This window comes from Heterodontus francisci, chromosome 2 (genome assembly GCF_036365525.1).
Source record: "Heterodontus francisci isolate sHetFra1 chromosome 2, sHetFra1.hap1, whole genome shotgun sequence".
NCBI classification, from domain to species: domain Eukaryota; kingdom Metazoa; phylum Chordata; class Chondrichthyes; order Heterodontiformes; family Heterodontidae; genus Heterodontus; species Heterodontus francisci.
In genome coordinates, this window is record NC_090372.1 from 174,320,451 (window position 1) to 174,338,683 (window position 18,233).

Consider the following 18,233-nt stretch of genomic DNA (forward strand, 5'->3'; position numbering starts at 1 on the left):
ATGGCACTTTGCCTTCTTCTTCCCCATCTCCTACAAGTTCTTTTGTTTGCCTGCACATGGCTTGTAAAGCTTCCTCCTCACCTGCACTCAAAGTTTCAAGGATTCTTATTCTCGCTCCAGTTCTTTAGGAATGGTCATGCTGTACCTTTTCTTTTGCCAAAAGCGAATGCAATGTTAGGGGAATCCAATTACCACTCAACTCCTTTAATGCAAACATCTGCATCCACCTCGTGATTATAATGCTTGGGCTCATTGCCTTCCTTTAAACAACTTTCTTCCCAGAATAGCACTACCCTCCCATGGCAGGTCATGTGAGTTCAGGCAGTAGAATGGAGTTAACAAGATGTAGCATTGATTGCAGATGTTCCCTGTGAATCATGCAGGTTTCCCTTCACCCAGATAATGACAGGTCAGAGGGGGCTGTTGCCTCTATAAGTGTTATGAGCTTTGTGTGAGAAATAGTACCTTCATCTACCTAGACCAATAGTGTGAGGTCAACAAACCTCTTTCTGTCCTGTGTAATAGTTCTTGACGTGGTGTCTTAGCAATCTCCCTTTCGCCATTCTTTTATGTGGCTTTCTACTCTCAGTTCCTGGGATGCTGACCCTTCTGGCCCTTCCTACTTGGGGTAACACATCAACAAATGAACAGAAAACATAGGGCTGTACCCCTGCCCCCCGAAGCAGATCCTCCCTTAATCCTTGTTGTACTTTTCAGCTGGTCCAAGCAGCGAAGATGTGCCCTGTGTATCAAGTAGTGCAGAGCACTCAATTTACCTGTCTTGCAGCAACATTAAACCAATGAATATTGGTTTTACTGCTTCCATCCTGTGCCAGATAATTAATCAGGCCCTTTTAAGATATTTGAGCAAATTTTTGAAGGTTCAGAATAGTAAAAAAAAAACCTTATTCCTCTTCTTCCAAATCAAGTCTGGATATCTAGCACCAACGACTATTAAATATGACTAGTGCCTAGTGAATTTTAATCAAACTAGTGATAACAGAGATATTGCGCTCCTCTAACACAGCGCCAGCTTTATTAAAATTTAAACCAGCTGCATGTTTAAGTTATTCAAAAGCAATAGTCAGCCAAGCAATCCTTTGCCTCAAACAAAGCAACAGGTGTACATCACATGCACTAACGGCAGGTTTCAGGCGCAGTCTTACCCCTGGTTTTAACTCCTGGTAGGTTTTGAACGGCTGAGTGGCGAGATGAAGTGGAGCCTCCACCTCTGCTGCAGTAATCAGACCTGGGCTATTTTAACACCTGGGCCTCATTAACATGCCACCAATCCACCTCCTATCCATTCCAGGAGGGAAGACAGTGGGAAGTGGCAGAAAACCATGAAGCCTGGAGGTTGTCTGCCAGCACAGAGTAGCTAGCTGGATTGGGTTCTGGGGCCATCTCACAGGATCTCAAATTTGGTAAGGATGGTGGGAACCCAGGGTAGAGGTCATTGAGTTCAATAAAAAGGAAAATCAGGCCGGGTTTATAACAGGTGGCCAGTTCGTAACCGGCAGCTTTCCACCCATGGCCAAATTGTGAATTACCCTCTATTTCTTTCCAAATATTTTATTTTTATTTATTTTATTTAGAGATACAGCACTGAAACAGGATCTTCGGCCCACCGAGTCTGTGCCGACCAACAACCACCCATTTATACTAACCCTACAGTAATCCCATATTCCCTTATCACCTCCCTACACCAAGGGCAATTTATATTGGCCAATTTACCTATCACCTGCAAGTCTTTGGATGTGGGAGGAAACCGGAGCACCCGGCATAAACCCACGCAGACACAGGGAGAACTTGCAAACTCCGCACAGGCAGTACCCAGAATCGAACCCGGGTCCCTGGAGCTGTGAGGCTGTGGTGCTAACCACTGCGCCACTGTGCCGCCCATCTTCTCAGGAGGGTGCTCACTTCTTGCTGGGGTGCAGTGTAATGTCAGCAGATTATTTGTGAAAAATTTGAAAGCGTCAATTCGTGATTTTCAGTTTTGGAATTTAATTAAGCCAGCAGCCACATTGTGATGCATAGAGTTGGCAGTTAAACTTTCAGCAGATTTGATTTGGTTCAAGTCAGTGCTATTTGCTTTTTTATGATGTATCAGTACAGTCATCACACAAATAAATGCCTTGACACGGCACAATTTGGGCAGCATGTGCTGTTATATAGGACAATTTACAGCTGCTGAGTGGTAATTGACCATGGCCTTATTAAAAGCACATTTAGTGTTTGGTTATATTATTATTATTGTATCAAGAGGAAGTGGTTTCTGTAAAACCAATCATGTAGTGGGAAACAGATCAACAATCTAACTCCCAAGCCAGAGCATCCAGGAAACAACAAACAGTTATCCAACTTGGCGAAGTACTTGTGGGGCTTTTATTGCCGACATAGAAGAGGCTGCCATGGAGTAGGTTTTGGGAATTGTTTGGAAGGTCAGATTTACAATGCTGTCAAAGATGAAGAAAATGGCTTACAAGCAGTAAATGAGGAAAGAATGGATCCAAAGCAAAGTATACCAATTAGAATTAATACTACAAAACCAGGATGAAGACCACAGCACAAAGCTAAATTATACATTGCAATATATATTACTGAGATGCCACATAGACATTGAGGTTGAGTGTGCCTGGGATGGCGAATGTTAAGCTAAGTTTGTTTGTTTTCTCAGTAGGAACACCTTTGTCACCTTTACATGAGCCTGGTGTATGCTCAGTGCCCAAATGCGCTGCATACTTGGCATTGGTGTGAAAAGAGCTCTTGCACTGCACCAGTGCCAAATGTGACATTGTGTACTTAGATTTCCAAAAGACCAGAACTGATTGGCTCACTCAGTTCATATTGTCAGTTAGGTAGTGGAAAGTATAGCATGGTCTTGGGATAAATGGAGGAAATAGAGAGCAATGCCAGGTGCTGTTGATGTACAGGTGGAGGCTAATTCTATGCTGCCCAGTGAAATCTGAGAAATGGCATATAAATCATGAAGTGTAGCTTTGAGCTACACTAATGATGACTGTGTGATCATGTGAGCAACAGCCGTTGAAGGTGATGTTATGTTTCTGTTGGGTCAGGCAGCAGAGAAGCCAAGAGACAGCAGAACCTTGAAATGCCAAAAAGAAATGTTGGATGAGGATGAAAAGGTCAACAGGGTGAAAAGTGATGGAGAGGTCAAGGAGGGTGAAGAGAGGTAATGATCCATGGTCATGGCTGCACAGAATATCACTTGTGAGTTTAAACAGCACAGTCTCTGTGGGTGGGAGAAAACCAGTTTTGCAGGGTCTCAAACAGGGAATGAAGGGAGAGATAAAAGTGTACCAAAACAAGAAATGCTGGAATCACTCAGCAGGTCTGGCAGCATCTGTGGAAAGAGAAGCAGAGTTAACGTTTCGGGTCAGTGACCCTTCCAGCATCCGCAGTATTTTGCTTTTATTTTAGAGATAAAAGTGTAGTTGTGAGTCAACAATGCATTCCAGTAACAAGAGGAAAGGTTAGAAATAAAGAAAGAAACACCTTTCAGGTATTCAAGCATCTGAAGTGGGCTTGAACCTTCAATCTTCTGACTCAGGGAAAAATTATGACCCCTGGGCCATTGGATACTATGGCTGTTGGAGAGAATGGGATTGGAGTGGATAGGTTTTTGAGGAGGGATGATAATAAAGGTTTTGAATGAGTTTCAGATGATAAAGATAGGTTAATAATATTGGCAAACATGGAACTTAAGAGAGGGAAGTTGGGTTTTATTGATAAGATAAGTGGGCTCAGGGCTGAGGAGGAGTTGCAGCGAAAAATTGCAGTCTCGGGTAAATAAAGATAAGGTGAGAAGGAATGCAGGAGGAAGACTAAGAGAAGGGCGACATTGAGGGGAGGAGAACACCTTTGTAGATGGCCTTAATCGTAGACACAAAATAGTTTATGACATGAGCAACATTTACTAGGCTTACAGATGAAGAATACCCATTTTGATGAGCTACTGGGAAGCTGTAACCAACAGTGAAATCATTCCCCAGTCAGGGCCTTCAACAGACAAAAATGGTAGTTTAAGAGGGGCAGTGAGCATTAAATGCCACACATTTTATGCACTATTATGAAATCTTTTAAATGTATTACATCATTGTTTCGAATATGCAAAATTGTCTCAACAAAATTAGGTACTTTCGATTCATGCTAATTTCAGATCCCAGTTCTATGAATTCAGACTCTGAAAAATGTTGTTGTAATTGGCAGACCTGACACTGAAGATCTCCAATTTTGCAATCATTTTATTTACTTTTGATGTTAGGATATTGATGAAGAAATCGAGGCTGAGTATAACATTCTCCAAGCTCTCTCGGATCATGAAAATGTAGTCAAGTTCTATGGAATGTACTACAAGAAGGATGTAAAGAATGGAGATCAGCTTTGGCTTGTACTGGAGGTATAAATTTCTATCTCTGCAAAAATTACTGTCTGTTATTGTTTCCTGTTTTCAACCCAAGGTTTTATAGTGATAATTATAATTCTATGCCAGTAAATGGTTGTATTTTTTCTTAATGGGTAATGGTATACGGGTTACTGAATGAAATACAAGATACACAATGCGGACCAACATTCATTGCACTCGTGATGGAGTGAAAACTACCTTGTAGCCCACATGACTTTGTCATTCCTGAAGAAGGTTTCTCTTACCTTTATAATGCTGTTACAACAACAATGACTTGATTTATATACCACCTTTAATGTAGTAAAACATCCTAAGGTGCTTCACAGGAGCGTTATCGTAAAAAACTTGACACTGAGTCACATAGGAGATACTAGGGCAGGTGACCAAAAGCTTGGTCAAAGTGAGACATATTAAGGAGCGTCTTAAAGGAGGTAGCGAGGTGGAGAAGTTTAGCGAGGGAATTCCAGAACTTAGATCCTTGGCAGCTGAAGGCATGGCCACCAATGATAACGCAATTAAAATCAGGGATGCTCAAGAGGCCAGTATTGGAGAAGCACAGATATCTTTGTGGGTTGTATGGCTTGAGGAGATTACAGAGATAGAGAGGCGTGAGGCCATGGAAGGACTTGAAAACACGGATGTGAATTTTAAAATCGATGCATTGCTTAATTGGGAGCCAATTTAGATCAGCAAGCATAAGGGCAAAGGATAAATGAGACTTGCTGCAATTTAGAATGCAGGCATCAGAGTTTTGGATGACCTCAAGTTTACAGAGCGTATAAAATGGGAGACTGATCAGGAGTGTGTTGGAATAGTCAAGTCTAGAGATAAAAAAGGCATGGAAGAGGTTTTAGCAGCAGATGAGCTGAGGCAAGGACGAAGCCGGTTAATGGTACGGAGATGGAAATAAGCGATCTTAGTGTTAGCATGGATATGTGGTTGTAACTCAGCTGGGTGTCAAATATGACACCAAGGTTGCGAATGTTCTGGTACAGCCTTAGAAAGTGGTCAGGCAGACAAATGGAGTCAGTGGTTAGTGAGCAGAATGTGATGGGGACCACAGACAATAACTTAGGTCTTCCCAATATTTAGTTGGAGGAAATTTCTGCTCATCCAGTACTGGATGTTGGATAAGCAGTCGACAACTTAGAGATGGTGGAGGGGTTGAGAGAGGTAGAGGTGAGGTAGAGCTGGGTGGTGACTCCGCACATGTGGAAACTGACACTGTGTTTTTGGATGATGTTGCCGAGGGACAGCATGTAGATGAGAAATAGTAGGGGGCCAAGGATAGATTGTTGGGTTACACCAAAGGTAATGGTGCAGAAGCAAGAAGAAAAGCCATTGCATGCAATTCGCTGGCTGTGACTGGATAGATAAGGATGGAACTAGGTGAGTGCTGTTCCACCTAGAAGTCAATGGAGAGGTGTTGGAGGAGGATGGTGTGATCAACTGTGTCAAAAGCTGGAGACAAACCAAGAAGGACATGGGGGAATCATTTAATATTGTCACAGTCACCTCAAATGTCATTTGTGACTTTGATAAAAGTCGTTTCAGTAATATTAGGGGCATGGAGCTGGGAGCTGACAGCAGGTTCAAAACCTTTGGAAAGAAAAGGGGGGTTGGAGATGGGATGGTAGTTTACAAGGACAGAGGAGTCAGGGGTTAGTCTTTTGAGGAGTAGGGTGTTATCGACTAACCTGGGGGCTAGGAAGGAAAGTTGGATGATCGGTAGGTTATTGGGAATAGGGTCAAGGGAGCAGGAGTTGGGTCTCAAAGACAAAGTGACCTTGAGAGTGCATGAGAGGCGATAGAGAAACTAGAGAAAGATGTGAGTTCAGACACAGGGCAGGGGAGAAACTTGGAGGAAGTAGAGGAAGAGAGGGAAGCAGCAGAGGCAGCTGATCAGATGGTCGCAATTTTAGTCACAAAGAAGTCCCTGAGCTCATAAGATTTGTTGTTGGAAGTGAGGGTGGAGGAGACACGGGAGAAGGGTTTGAGAAGGTGTTGTGCAATAGAGAAAAGAAGCCAAAGGTTATCTTTGCACTCCAAGATGATTCTGGAATAGTGATTTGTTTTGGCAGATGATAGAAAAACCCGATAGTGCTTCATGTGGTCCTACCAGAACTGACAATAAATGGTTAAACCAGTTGTCCGCCATATACTTTCAAGTCTGGTTCCCCTGGAGTAAAGGGAGCGGAGATGAGGGACGTACCAGCGGGAACAGTAGGTGAGAGAGAGTATTGGTCTTCACAGGGATTAGGGCATCAAAGGTAGAGGTGAAGGTGTGGATGAGCAGGTAAGTAGCTGCAGAAATGTTGTGCTGAATGGAGGGCCAAAAGGCCAAACAATTAGAATTTGAAAGTGCAGTTGAAAATAAGTGGTTGAGAGAGTTTATTCAGGGCCAGATACAAAAGGGTTGGGAGGGGGAAAGGGGGTTGTGGGCAGAGAGTGGTGCATTGAAGTGATCAGAGATGGCTTAAACTGTGACTGACACGATGGAAGTAGCAAGGCCACCTGGGAACGGAGTGGCGACTGGCGGACCTGCGAGGAAGCTGAACCGGAGCGGCGGCAGTCTATAAATAAAGAGCAGGGCTCGAGGTCCTTACTTATCTGGGAACGGAGCAGCGACTGGCGTACCTGCGAAGAAGCTGATCTGGAGCAGCGGCAGGCTATAAATAAAGAGCGGGGCTCGAGGCTGTTACTTACCTGGGAAGGAGTGGCAACTGGCTGACCTGCGAGGAAGCTGATCTGGAGCGGTGGCAGGCTCTCTCTCGCTCTCCGTCTCTCTCAGCGTGCGCTGAGACTAGAAAGAGGGAAAAAAATGACTTACAGTGACATCACGGGAAATCTGCAAGGTGATTGGTTGGGTAAGTAACAGCAGTTAGTCAATTTAAATAGCTTAAAAAAAGGGAAAAGTTTTTTTTTAAAAAAAGACCTCAAGTGATAAAGTGAGTACGACTGGGGTGTTTTTTTTAATTAGTGTAATTTAGATTGTAGTGGGTCGTGTTTGGAGTAGAACAAGGACCCTAGTGTAATTAGTATTTTTTTAAAGGGAGTAACTAATTAATCTGAATGGAAGTCATGGCAGGAGAGCTCACACCTGTGATATGCTCCTCCTGCGCTATGTGGGAAATCAGGAACGCTTCCAGTGCCCCTGAGGATCATGTGTGCAGGAAGTGTATCCAGCTGCAGCTACTGGCGACCCGCATTATGGAGCTGGAGCTGCGGGTGGATTCACTGTGGAGCATCCACGATGCTGAAGACATCGTGGCTAGCACGCTTAGCGAGGTGGTCACACCGCAGGTAATGGCTGCACAGACAGAAAAGGGATGGGTGACCACCAGGGAGAGTAGTAGCCACAGACAGGTAGTGCAGGAGTCCCCTGTGTCCGTCCCCCTCTCAAACAGATATACCGCTTTGGATACTGTTGGCGGGGTTGGCCTCCCAGGCGAAAGCAGCAACAGCCAAGTTCGTGGCACCATGGATGGCTCTGCTGCACAGCAGGGAAGGAAAAGGAATGGAAGAGCTATAGTCATAGGGGATTCTATTGTAAGGGGTACAGATAGGCGTTTCTGTGGCCGCAAACATGATTCCAGGATGGTATGTTGCCTCCCTGGTGCTAGGGTCAAGGATGTCACGGAGCGGCTGCAGGAAATTCTGAAGGGGTAGGGTGAACAGTCAGAAGTTGTGGTACACATTGGTACCAACAACATAGGTACAAAGAGGGATGAGGTCCTACAACAAGAATTTAGGGAGCTAGGTAGCAGATTAAAAAGCAGGACCTCAAAGGTTGTAATCTCTGGATTACTTCCAGTGCCACCTGCTAGTGAGTATAGGAATAGGAGGATAGAGCAGATGAATGCATGGCTGAAGTGATGGTACAGGAGGGAGGGCTTTAGTTTCCTGGATCACTGGGTCTGTTTCTGGCAAGGGTGGGACCTGTACAAGTTGGACGGGTTGCATCTGAACTGGAACGGGACCAACATCCTTGCTGGGAGATTTGCTAGTGCTGTTGGGGTTGTTTAAACTAATTTGGCAGGGTAATGGAATACAGAGTGGAGTTACAGTAGGGGGAGATGCTCAGTCAAATATAGAAGAGAAACTGAGTCAGTCTGGAAGGCAGAGCAAATAAAGACCTGTTAAGGCACAAGGGAAAAATGCAAGGCTGGATTGCATCTATTTTAATGCAAGGAATCTTACTAGTAATTCAGATGAATTGAGGGTGTTGATTAGCTCATGGGATTATGATATTATTGCTATCACAGAGACATGGTTGAGGGAGGGGCAGGAGTGGCAGCTCAATATTCCAGGGTATAGAATCTTCAGGCGTGACAGGGAAGGGATAGAAGAGGAGGTGGCATTGCACTGTTGATCAAGGAGTCAATTACTGCAGTAAGGAGGGATGATATCTTAGAAGGTTCTTCAAATGAGGCCATATGGGTAGAACTTAAAAACAAAAAGGGGGCAATCACTTGGCTGGGAGTGTACTACAAGCCTCCAAACAGTCAGGGAGAGATAGAGGAGCAGATATGTAGGCAAATCTCAGAGAGGTGTAAAAATAATAGGGTAATAATAGTAGGGGATTTCAACTTACCTAATATCAACTGGGATAGTCTTGGTGTAAAAGGCTTAAAGGGGCGGAATTCTTAAAATACATACAGGAGAGGTTTTTGAGCCAGTATGTAGAAAGTCCTACAAGAGAAGGGGCAGTACTGGACCTAATCCTAGGGAATGAAGCCGGACAAGTGGTAGAAGTGTCAGTGGGGGAGCATTTTTGCGATAGTGACCATAACTCTGTAAGATTTAAGCTAGTTATGGAAAAGGACAAAGACGAGCCGGAAATAAAGGTACTGAATTGGGGGAAGGCCGATTTCAATATGATAAAATAGGATCTGGCCAGAGTGGACTGGGGGCGGCTACTTGTAGGCAAGTCTACATCATTCAAGTCTACATCATTCATTGAATGGGAGTCATTCAAAGAGGAAATAGTGAGGGTTCAGAGCCAACATGTACCATTAAGGTGAAGGGTAGGACCAACAAGTCCAGGGAACTTTGGATGTCAAGGGATATAGAGGCTGGATCAGGAAAAAAAAGGAGGCTTATGGCAGATTCGGAGTGCTGAAAACAGCAGAGGCATTAGAGGAGTATAGAAAGGGTAGGGGGACACTACAAAAGTAATTAGGAGAGCGAAGAGAGGACATGAAAAAACACTGCCGGCAAGATAAAGGAAAATCCTAAGGTGCTTTATAAGGGCAGCACAGTGGCGCAGTGGTTAGCACTGCAGCCTCACAGCTCCAGTGACCTGGGTTCAATTCTGGGTACTGCCTGTGTGGCGTTTGCAAGTTCTCCCTGTGACTGTGTGGGTTTTTGCCGGGTGCTCTGGTTTCTGCCCACAGCCAAAGACTTGCAGGTTGATAGGTAAATTGGCCATTATAAATTGCCCCCAGTATAGGTAGGTGGTAGGGGAATTGTGGGGATGTGGTAGGAATATGGGGTTAATGTAGGATTAGTATAAATGGGTGGTTGTTGGTCGGCACAGACTCGGTGGGTCGAAGGGCCTGTTTGAGTGCTGTATCTCTAAATAAAAAAAAAATAAAAATAAGTATATTAAGGGCAAGAGGATAACCAGGGAAAGAGTAGGGCTCATTAGGGACCAAAGTGGCAATCTGTGAGTGGAGCCAGAGGACATAGGTGAGGTTTTAAATGATTACTTTTCATTTGTGCTCACTATGGAGAAGGACGATGTAGGTGTAGAGATCAGGGAGGGGGATTGTGATATACTTGAACATATTAGCATTTTAAGTGACGAAGTATTCACTGTTTTAGCGGGCTTAAAAGTGGATAAATCCCCAGGCCCAGATGAGATGTATCCCAGGCTGTTATGTGAGGCAAGGGAGGAGATAGCAGGGGCTCTGACACAAATTTTCAAATCCTTTCTGGCCCCAGGTGAGGTACCAGAGTACTGGAGGACAGCGAATGTGGTGCCATTATTCAAGAAGGGTAGCAGGGATAAACCAGGTAATTACAGACCGATGAGTCTAACATCAGTGGTTGGGAAAATATTGGAAAATGTTCTGAGGGACAGGATTAATCTCCACTTGGAGAGGCAGGGATTAATCAGGGATAGTCAGCATGTCTTTGTCAGGGGGAGACTGTGTCTAACTAACTTGATTTGAATTTTTCGAGGAGGTGACTAGATGTGTAGATGAGGGTAAAGCAGTTGATGTAGTCTACATGGACTTTAGTAAGGCTTTTGATAAGGTCCCGCATGGGAGATTGATTAAGAAAGTAAGAGCCCATGGGATCCAGGGCAATTGGCCAAATTGGATCCAAAATTAGCTTAGTGGCGGGAGGCAGAGGGTGATGGTCGAGGGTTGTTTTTGTGAGTGGAAGCCTGGGACCAGTGGTGTACTGCAGGGATCGTTGCTGGGACCTTCACTGTTTGTAGTGTACATTAATGATTTAGATGTGAATATAGGAGGTATGACCAGTAAGTTTGCAGATGACATGAAAATTGGTGGTGTTGTAAATGGTGAGGAGGAAAGCCTTTGATTACAGGATGATATAGATGGGCTGGTAAGATGGGCAGAGCAGTAGCAAATGGAATTTAATCCTGAGAAGTGTGAGGTGATCCATTTTGGGAGGACTAACAAGGCAAGGGAATATACAATGGATGGTAGGACCCTAGGAAGTACAGAGGGTCAGAGGGACCTTGGTGTACTTGTCCATAAATCACTGAAGGCAGCAGTACAGGTAGAAAAGATGTCTAGGAAGGCATATAGGATACTTGCCTTTATCAGCCGTGGCATAGAATATAAGAGCAGGGAGAATATGATGGAGCTGTATAAAATGCTAGTTAGGCTACAGCTTGAGTACTGTGTACAGTTCTGGGGGCGACAATATAGGAAGGATGTGATTGCACTGGAGAGGGTGCAGAAGAGATTCACCAGGATGTTGCCTGGGCTGGAGCATTTCAGCTATGAAGAGAGACTGAAAAGGCTAGGGTTGTTTTCCTTAGAGCAGAGAAGGCTGAGGGGGGACATGATTGAGGTATACAAAATTATGAGGGGCATTGACTAGGGTAGATAGGAAAAAACATTTTCCCTTAGCGGAGGGGTCAATAACCAGGGGGCATAGATTTAAGGTAAGGGGTAGGAGTTTTAGAGGGGGTTTGAGGAAAAGTTTTTTTACCTGTAGGGTGGTTGGAATCTGGAACGCACTGCCTGAAGAGGTGGTAGAGGCAGGAACCCTCATAACATTTAAGAAGTATTTAGATGAGCACTTGAAACGCCATAGCATACAAGGCTACGGGCCAAGTGCTGGAAAATGGGATTAGATTAGTTAGGTGCTTGATGGCTGGCATGGACACGATGGGCCAAAGGGCCTGTTTCTGTGCTGTATAACTCTATGACTCTATGACCTCAGATGGCAAGTTCAAGGGAGTGGTTATGAATATGGGTTGGGGAGTTTACATGCAGGATGGGAAAGCAGTGAACTCAGGACAGAGAGCATGATGAATTTAGATGGAGGTTGAAATCACTGAGGATGGGGTTCAGAGGCTGAGAGAGGAAAGCAGCGAAGATATCTTGGTGAGAAAATTTTTATGGTACTTGGATGTATGGTTGAAATTACCAAGGATTTTAAGTGAAAGTCAAAAGGGGTGGAACAAGGTGAGATGCTCAAAGGAGGAGATGGTGCCAGCGGAGCAGGAGGACAAATGGAGGCATGATTGATGATAGGAGTCACACCACCACTCTGATGGTCTGGGGGGCATGTAGTGGAAGGCATAGCCACGCTGGGAGGCTTCATTTAGGGGGAAGGTGTCATCACCGCTCAGCTAGATTTCCATCATGGCTATGACAAGGGTCTTGTTCGGAAATGAATGGACGTTCTGGAGGGAAATGCAGAGAGGGCCAGTGATATCTGATCCACTGGCAGAGTCCAAGGGTCAGCACTGGGTGGGGTGAGTTTGACAGGAAAGAAGATTAGCAAGATTAGACCCCAGCGGGCGCACAGTGTGAGAAGGTTGGCAAGAGAGTAGAATGGGGCAGCTGGAGTTGCTGCTAATAAAGAGGCAGTGACAACAGCTTCGATGGGCCCTTCGGTGGATGCCAAGAGAGATACAGAGGGAAGCTGTAAGCTTATCTCAGAGGGAGTCAAGCTTGAACAGTGGCAGGAGAGTAGGATGGTCGAGGCCTGCTGACGAGTTGGGGGTAGGGACATGGGAAGGCAGAGTACAAGAGAGGGGAAAAATGAAAGCATAAGAGGAGAAAGAGATCTACGAGGGGAAAGAGAAAAGGAGTAAATATAGAGGAGAATAAAGTGGAAATAGGTGCAATTGGCTCGTGTCCAGAGTGGCAGCTAAAGTGCGCACGTAAATAGAAAAAGGAAAACTCAAGTTACTTCAGCTTGGTTGCATAGCAATTATTTGGATATATATATCCTGGTAGTAAATGAGGAATAGAGAGGAGACAATAAGAGGGATTCCAGAGTTAAAGTTAGAGTTCCAATGTTGGGATAATGTCGATGTAGATCGGGTGGAGTCTGCGTGGAAAATTGACGAGCTTTTGCCCAAGTTCAGGAGAAGTGTGGCAGGCGAATAAATTTCAGAAGCTATTTGAATGGTAGAATATCAGAAGATACACTACAGGAAGTATTTTCATGGGAATGAAGATCCAGGAAGTTTGCAAAATTGGTTGCAGGGAAGAAAAAAACAGTGGCAAATTTATCATAAGATTCAGAAGTGGTGGAGAAATGTACTTCGGCCCAGAAGCGTGAAACTGTAGCCAGGAATCAGTCTGTAGCTGAAGCTGAAAAACCAGTAGGCCAGTCACAGGCTCAGCAAATACCAACAGTAAACTAAATCATTCAATAAGAATGTAATGAAAATAATACCATACTGTGTATTTTGTTCATATGTGTTGTACATTATGGTTCTTTAAAAAAAAAATCAATCTTAATAGGAGTTATAAGTGGAGAGGGTATTAGACTGTTCCCCATTCAACCTTGTAAACTGTCTCTCAGAGTCTCTAAATGACAGCATTTCAATGAGAAAGTATTATTAAATGGTTACAATTGAATCAATGAGAGACAGTTATTTATCATTCCATACAACAAAATTATACAGCAGATTCATATGTTCCATTAGCTCTGCCAATACTGTCAGCTGTGCCTCAGTTGGTAGCACACTCGCCTCTGAGTCAGAAGGTTGTAGGTTTAAAGTCCCACTCCAAGACTTGAGCACAAGAATGAAGGCTGACGTTCCAGTGCAGTACTGAAGGAGTGCTGCACTGTCAGAGGTGCCATCTTTCGGATGAGACGTTAAAACGAGTCATCATCTGCCCTCTCAGGTAGACGTAAAAGAACCCATGGCATTATTTTGAAGAAGAGCAGGAGAGTTATCCCCAGTGTTCTGGCCAAAATGTATCCCTCAATCAACATCATAAAAACAGATTACCTAATTATTATCACATTGATGTTGGTGGAAATTTGCTGTGTACAAGTTGGCTGCTGCATTTCCTACTTAACAAAAGTGACTACAGTTCAAAAATACTTCATTGGCTGTAAAGCGCTTTGGGATGTTCAGTGGACATGAAAGGTACTATATAAATGCAAGTCCTTTTTTTACTGTCATCGCCTTTATTCCGTTCGACAAGTGATATTGGTACCATTGTACTGCAGTAAACTATCAGAACACAGCAGATTTGTAACATTCAGAGAAGAGGAAGTAACCCCTCTGATTCTAGAGTTTGACCATTTCTTATAATATCAAAGTATTATATTTCTTTATTTAAATGAATACCAGGGTATCCAGTATCATTGGCACATTTTTTTCATAATTAGAATAAAAAGGATCTGCTTGAAAAGAAGTAATCTTCAACAATCTAAAATCACCGCAGTCAGGGTGGTTCATCCAATTGTATTCACTTAGTATCCGTGTCATTCATCAGAATGCTCCCATCTCATTCACCACAATTTTTTTTATTCGTTCTTGGGATGTGAGCATCACTGGCAAGGCCAGCATTTATTGTTCATCTCTGTTCACCCTTAAGAAGGTGGTGATGAGCCATCGTTCTTGAATCAATGCAGTCCATGTGGGGTAGGCACACCCACAGAGCTGTTAGGGAGGGAGTTCCAGGATTTTGACTCAGCGACAGTGAACAAGTGGCGATATAGCTCCAAGTCAGGATAGTGTTTGACATGGAGGGAAACTTGCAGGTGGTGTTGTTCCTATGCAGCCTTTGCCTTTGTCCTAGGTGCTAAAGGTCACGGGTTTGGAAGGTGCTGTCGAAGGAGCCTTGGCGAGTTGTTGCAGTGCATTTTGTAGATGCTACACACTGATGCTCTTATGTGCCAGTGGTGGAGGGAGTGAATGTTTAAGGTGGTGGATGAGGTGCCGATCAAACAAGCTACTTTGTCTTGGATGGTGTTGAGCTTCTTGAGTGTTGTTGGAGCTGAATTCATCTCGGCAAGTAGAAAGTATTCCATCACACTCTTGTTCCTCGTAAATGGTGGACCAGGCTTTGTGGAGTCAGGAGGTAAGTTACTCACCACAGAATTCCCAGCCTCAGACCTGCTCTTGTAGCCACAATATTTGTATGGATGGTCCAGTTCAGTTTCTGGTCAATGGTGACCTCCCACGATGTTGACAGTGGGGGATTCAGTGATGGTAATGCCATTGAATGATTAGATTAGATTAGAGATACAGCACTGAATGTCAAGGGGAGATGATTAGATTCTCTCCTGTTTGAGAGCATCATTGCCTAGCACTTGTGTGGGGCGAATGCAACTTGCCATTTATCAGCCCAGGCCTGAATGTTGTCCAGGTCTTGCTGCATATGGATACAGACTGAATCAGTATCTGAGGAGTTGGAAATGGTATGGAACACTATGCAATCATCCGTGAACATTCCCACTTCTGACCTTACGTTGGAGGGAAGGTCATTGATGAAGCAGTTGAAGATGGTTGGGCCTAGGACACCTGAGGAACTCCTGCACTGATATCCTGGGGCTTTGATGATTGACCTCTAACAACCACAACCACCTTCCTTTGTGCTAGGTATGACTCCAACCAGTGGAGAGTTTCCTCTGATTTTCATTGACCTCAGTTTTGCTAGGGCTTCTTGATGCCATACTCGGTCAAATGCTGCCTTGATGTCAAAGGTAATAATTCTCACTTCACCTCTGGAATTCGGCTCTTTTGTTTATGTTTGGACCAAGGTTGTAATGATATCTGGAGCAAGTGGCTCTGGCGGACCAAACTAAGCATCAGTGAGCAGGTTATTGGTGAGCAATTGCCACTTGGTATCACTGTCAATGATCGAGAATAGACTGAAAGGGCAATAATTGGCTCGATTGGATTTGTTCTGGATTTTGTGTACAGGACATACTTGACTAATTTTTCAAATTTTCGGGTAGATGCCAGTGTTGTAGCTGTTCTGGAACAGCTAGGCGAGGGGTGCAGGTAATTCTGGAGCACATGTCTGCAGTACTATTGCCTGGATGTTATCAGGGTTCATAGCCTTTGTTGTATCCATTGCCTTCAGCCATTTCTTGATATCACGTGCAGTGAATCGAATTGTGTGAAGACTGGCATCTATGATGGTGGGGACTTCAGGAGGAGGCTGAGATGGTTAATCTACTTGGTACTTTTGGTTGAAGATGGTTGCAAATGGTTCAGCCTTGTCTTTTGCTCTGATGTACTGGTCTCCCCAATCATTGAGGCTGGGAATATTTTTGGAAGCTCCTGCAGTTAGTTGTTTAATTGTCCACCACCATTCACGACTGGACATGGCAGGACTGCAGAGCTTTGATCTGATCCATTGGTTTGGGATCAGTTTCCTCTGTCTGTAGCATGTTGCTTCATCTGTTCAGCATGCATGTAGTCCTGTGTAGTCCTTCACCAGTTTGGCACCTCATTTTTAGGTATGCCTGGTCTGCTCCTGGCATGCTCTCATGCACTCCTCACTGAACCAGGGTTGGGCCCCTGGCTTGATGGTAATGGTAAAGTGAGAGATATGCCAGGCCATAAGTTTACAGATTGTGGTTGAATACAATACTACTGTTGCTGATGGCCCACAGTGCCTCATGGATGCCCAGTTTTGAGTTTTAGATCTGTTCTTAGTCTATGCCACTTAGCAGGGTGATAATGCCACACAACATGATGGAAAGTGTTGTCAGTGTGAAGACTGGAATGTACCGTGCCACTCACAGAATGTACCCATCTCATTTACCAGATTGTATCCAGTTATTCACCGGAATCTGTCCATGTCATTCACTGAATATGTCCATGTTATTCACCAAAATATACCCATGTCATTCATAGAATTTTCCCATGTCATTCACAGAATCTGCCTGTAATTCACCATAACCTACCCATTTTATTGACAGAATTTACCCATATCATTCACCAGGATGTTACACTACTACAAATTTTATTGACAACAAGACAATGAATGTGTCAAAAACCCTTGAGATAGAGAGGTTCTGAAACCTGGTACTACTGAACTCACTGTAATGTTATTTTTGTTTCTCATTTAGGAATATTTAGCCAAACAATACTTTATAATGTATAGTAACCATTGCTCACCATGGAACCTAACGCGTCACTCTCTAATCATTTTGTTGATTTTTCACTTCTCACCGACTTCATGTCTTGCATCAGTTTGACTTTAGTGTTCCTTCTGCAGTTTAACAGTTAAAGTATTTATTATTTTCAAAGCTTTTTTATGAACCCATTTAATAACTGCACTAAGAACTAAAAACGTACTTTAGTCACTGTTGGTGTAAATTACTCTCGGCTAATTGTTGGAACTATTAAAAATCCTCCAGCACAAGACAACAGTGACTCATCTATTCCTTTGCAAATAAATTACTTTTTAACTTTTAAATGGCTTAACAGCTCCAGTGGGGCTGCTAAATGTCAGGAATTGCAACTTCAGTGAAGAATTTGCTAAACCTATAGTTAGACAACTCAGGAAGCTTTGAAAGCTAATAAAAGAGAAGACAAAGGATTTTCATACAACCACAGTAAGCACCTTGCATGCTATTATCATGCAGCATAATTTCAAGCATTATTTGTGTTTTGTAATTTTGTACTTTTGAGATAATTGTGAGTCCATGGAAACAGTTTTTGTAATCATAGCCTCTTATGTGGAACAGCAATGGAAAGTACAGATTATGGGCTAAATATTTGCTGTGGAGGCAGGAAACAGGAGCCAGGTCTGTTTTTGGGTTAGAAAGCCGCCTCCAGTGGGAAACTGATTGAAGTTCAGATTTGTACGAGGGTGAGCCCTTAGTTAATATGGAGACAGGTTTCCTGTCCATTTAGAGCCAGTGGAGCAGGAATGGAGGTCATCAGATGAAGTGGGTGACTCATTTAGATTCTCCATGGCAACCATCAATGAGGCTGCCCTGACGGAGAGATCTGCAGCTTGTGCCAAAGCCTTCCACTGCACTAGAGGGAAGCAAGACATCACAGGGGAGCTGGAGGCCTGACACCTGGGGCAGGGCAGACCCCTGCTTCATCGATGCTGGCCTGGATCAATGCTGGAGGCTGTGAGGGAGAGGAGGAATGTCCTGTTCCTGGAGGGTGGCAGGAGGAGGCCACCTCGTCGTGCAGCAGGGGCACCTCTCTTCAGTATCATCCCGCTTTGCCTCTAATTCCTCTTCCTCTCTCACCTCCTGTTCCTGCTGCTCCCCCGAGAAACTGTCTTCTTCCCGGGCCTTGTTGACCTCAAGGTCCACACCTCTCTGGAGGGTCATGTTATAGAGAGTGCAGCAGACCACCACAATGACCGAGACC

At 44.1% G+C, this 18,233-nt stretch overlaps 1 protein-coding gene across 1 annotated transcript in view; it reads left to right on the forward strand.

Annotated features, from left to right (window-relative positions):
- LOC137380111 (myosin-IIIa-like) overlaps nucleotides 1-18,233 on the forward strand; it is a 178,240-nt gene that overhangs the window by 35,579 nt on the left and 124,428 nt on the right. The window contains exon 3 of the mRNA XM_068051773.1: nucleotides 4,289-4,423. Coding sequence (XP_067907874.1) covers nucleotides 4,289-4,423 — 135 coding nt within the window. The remainder of the gene's footprint in view (nucleotides 1-4,288; nucleotides 4,424-18,233) is intronic.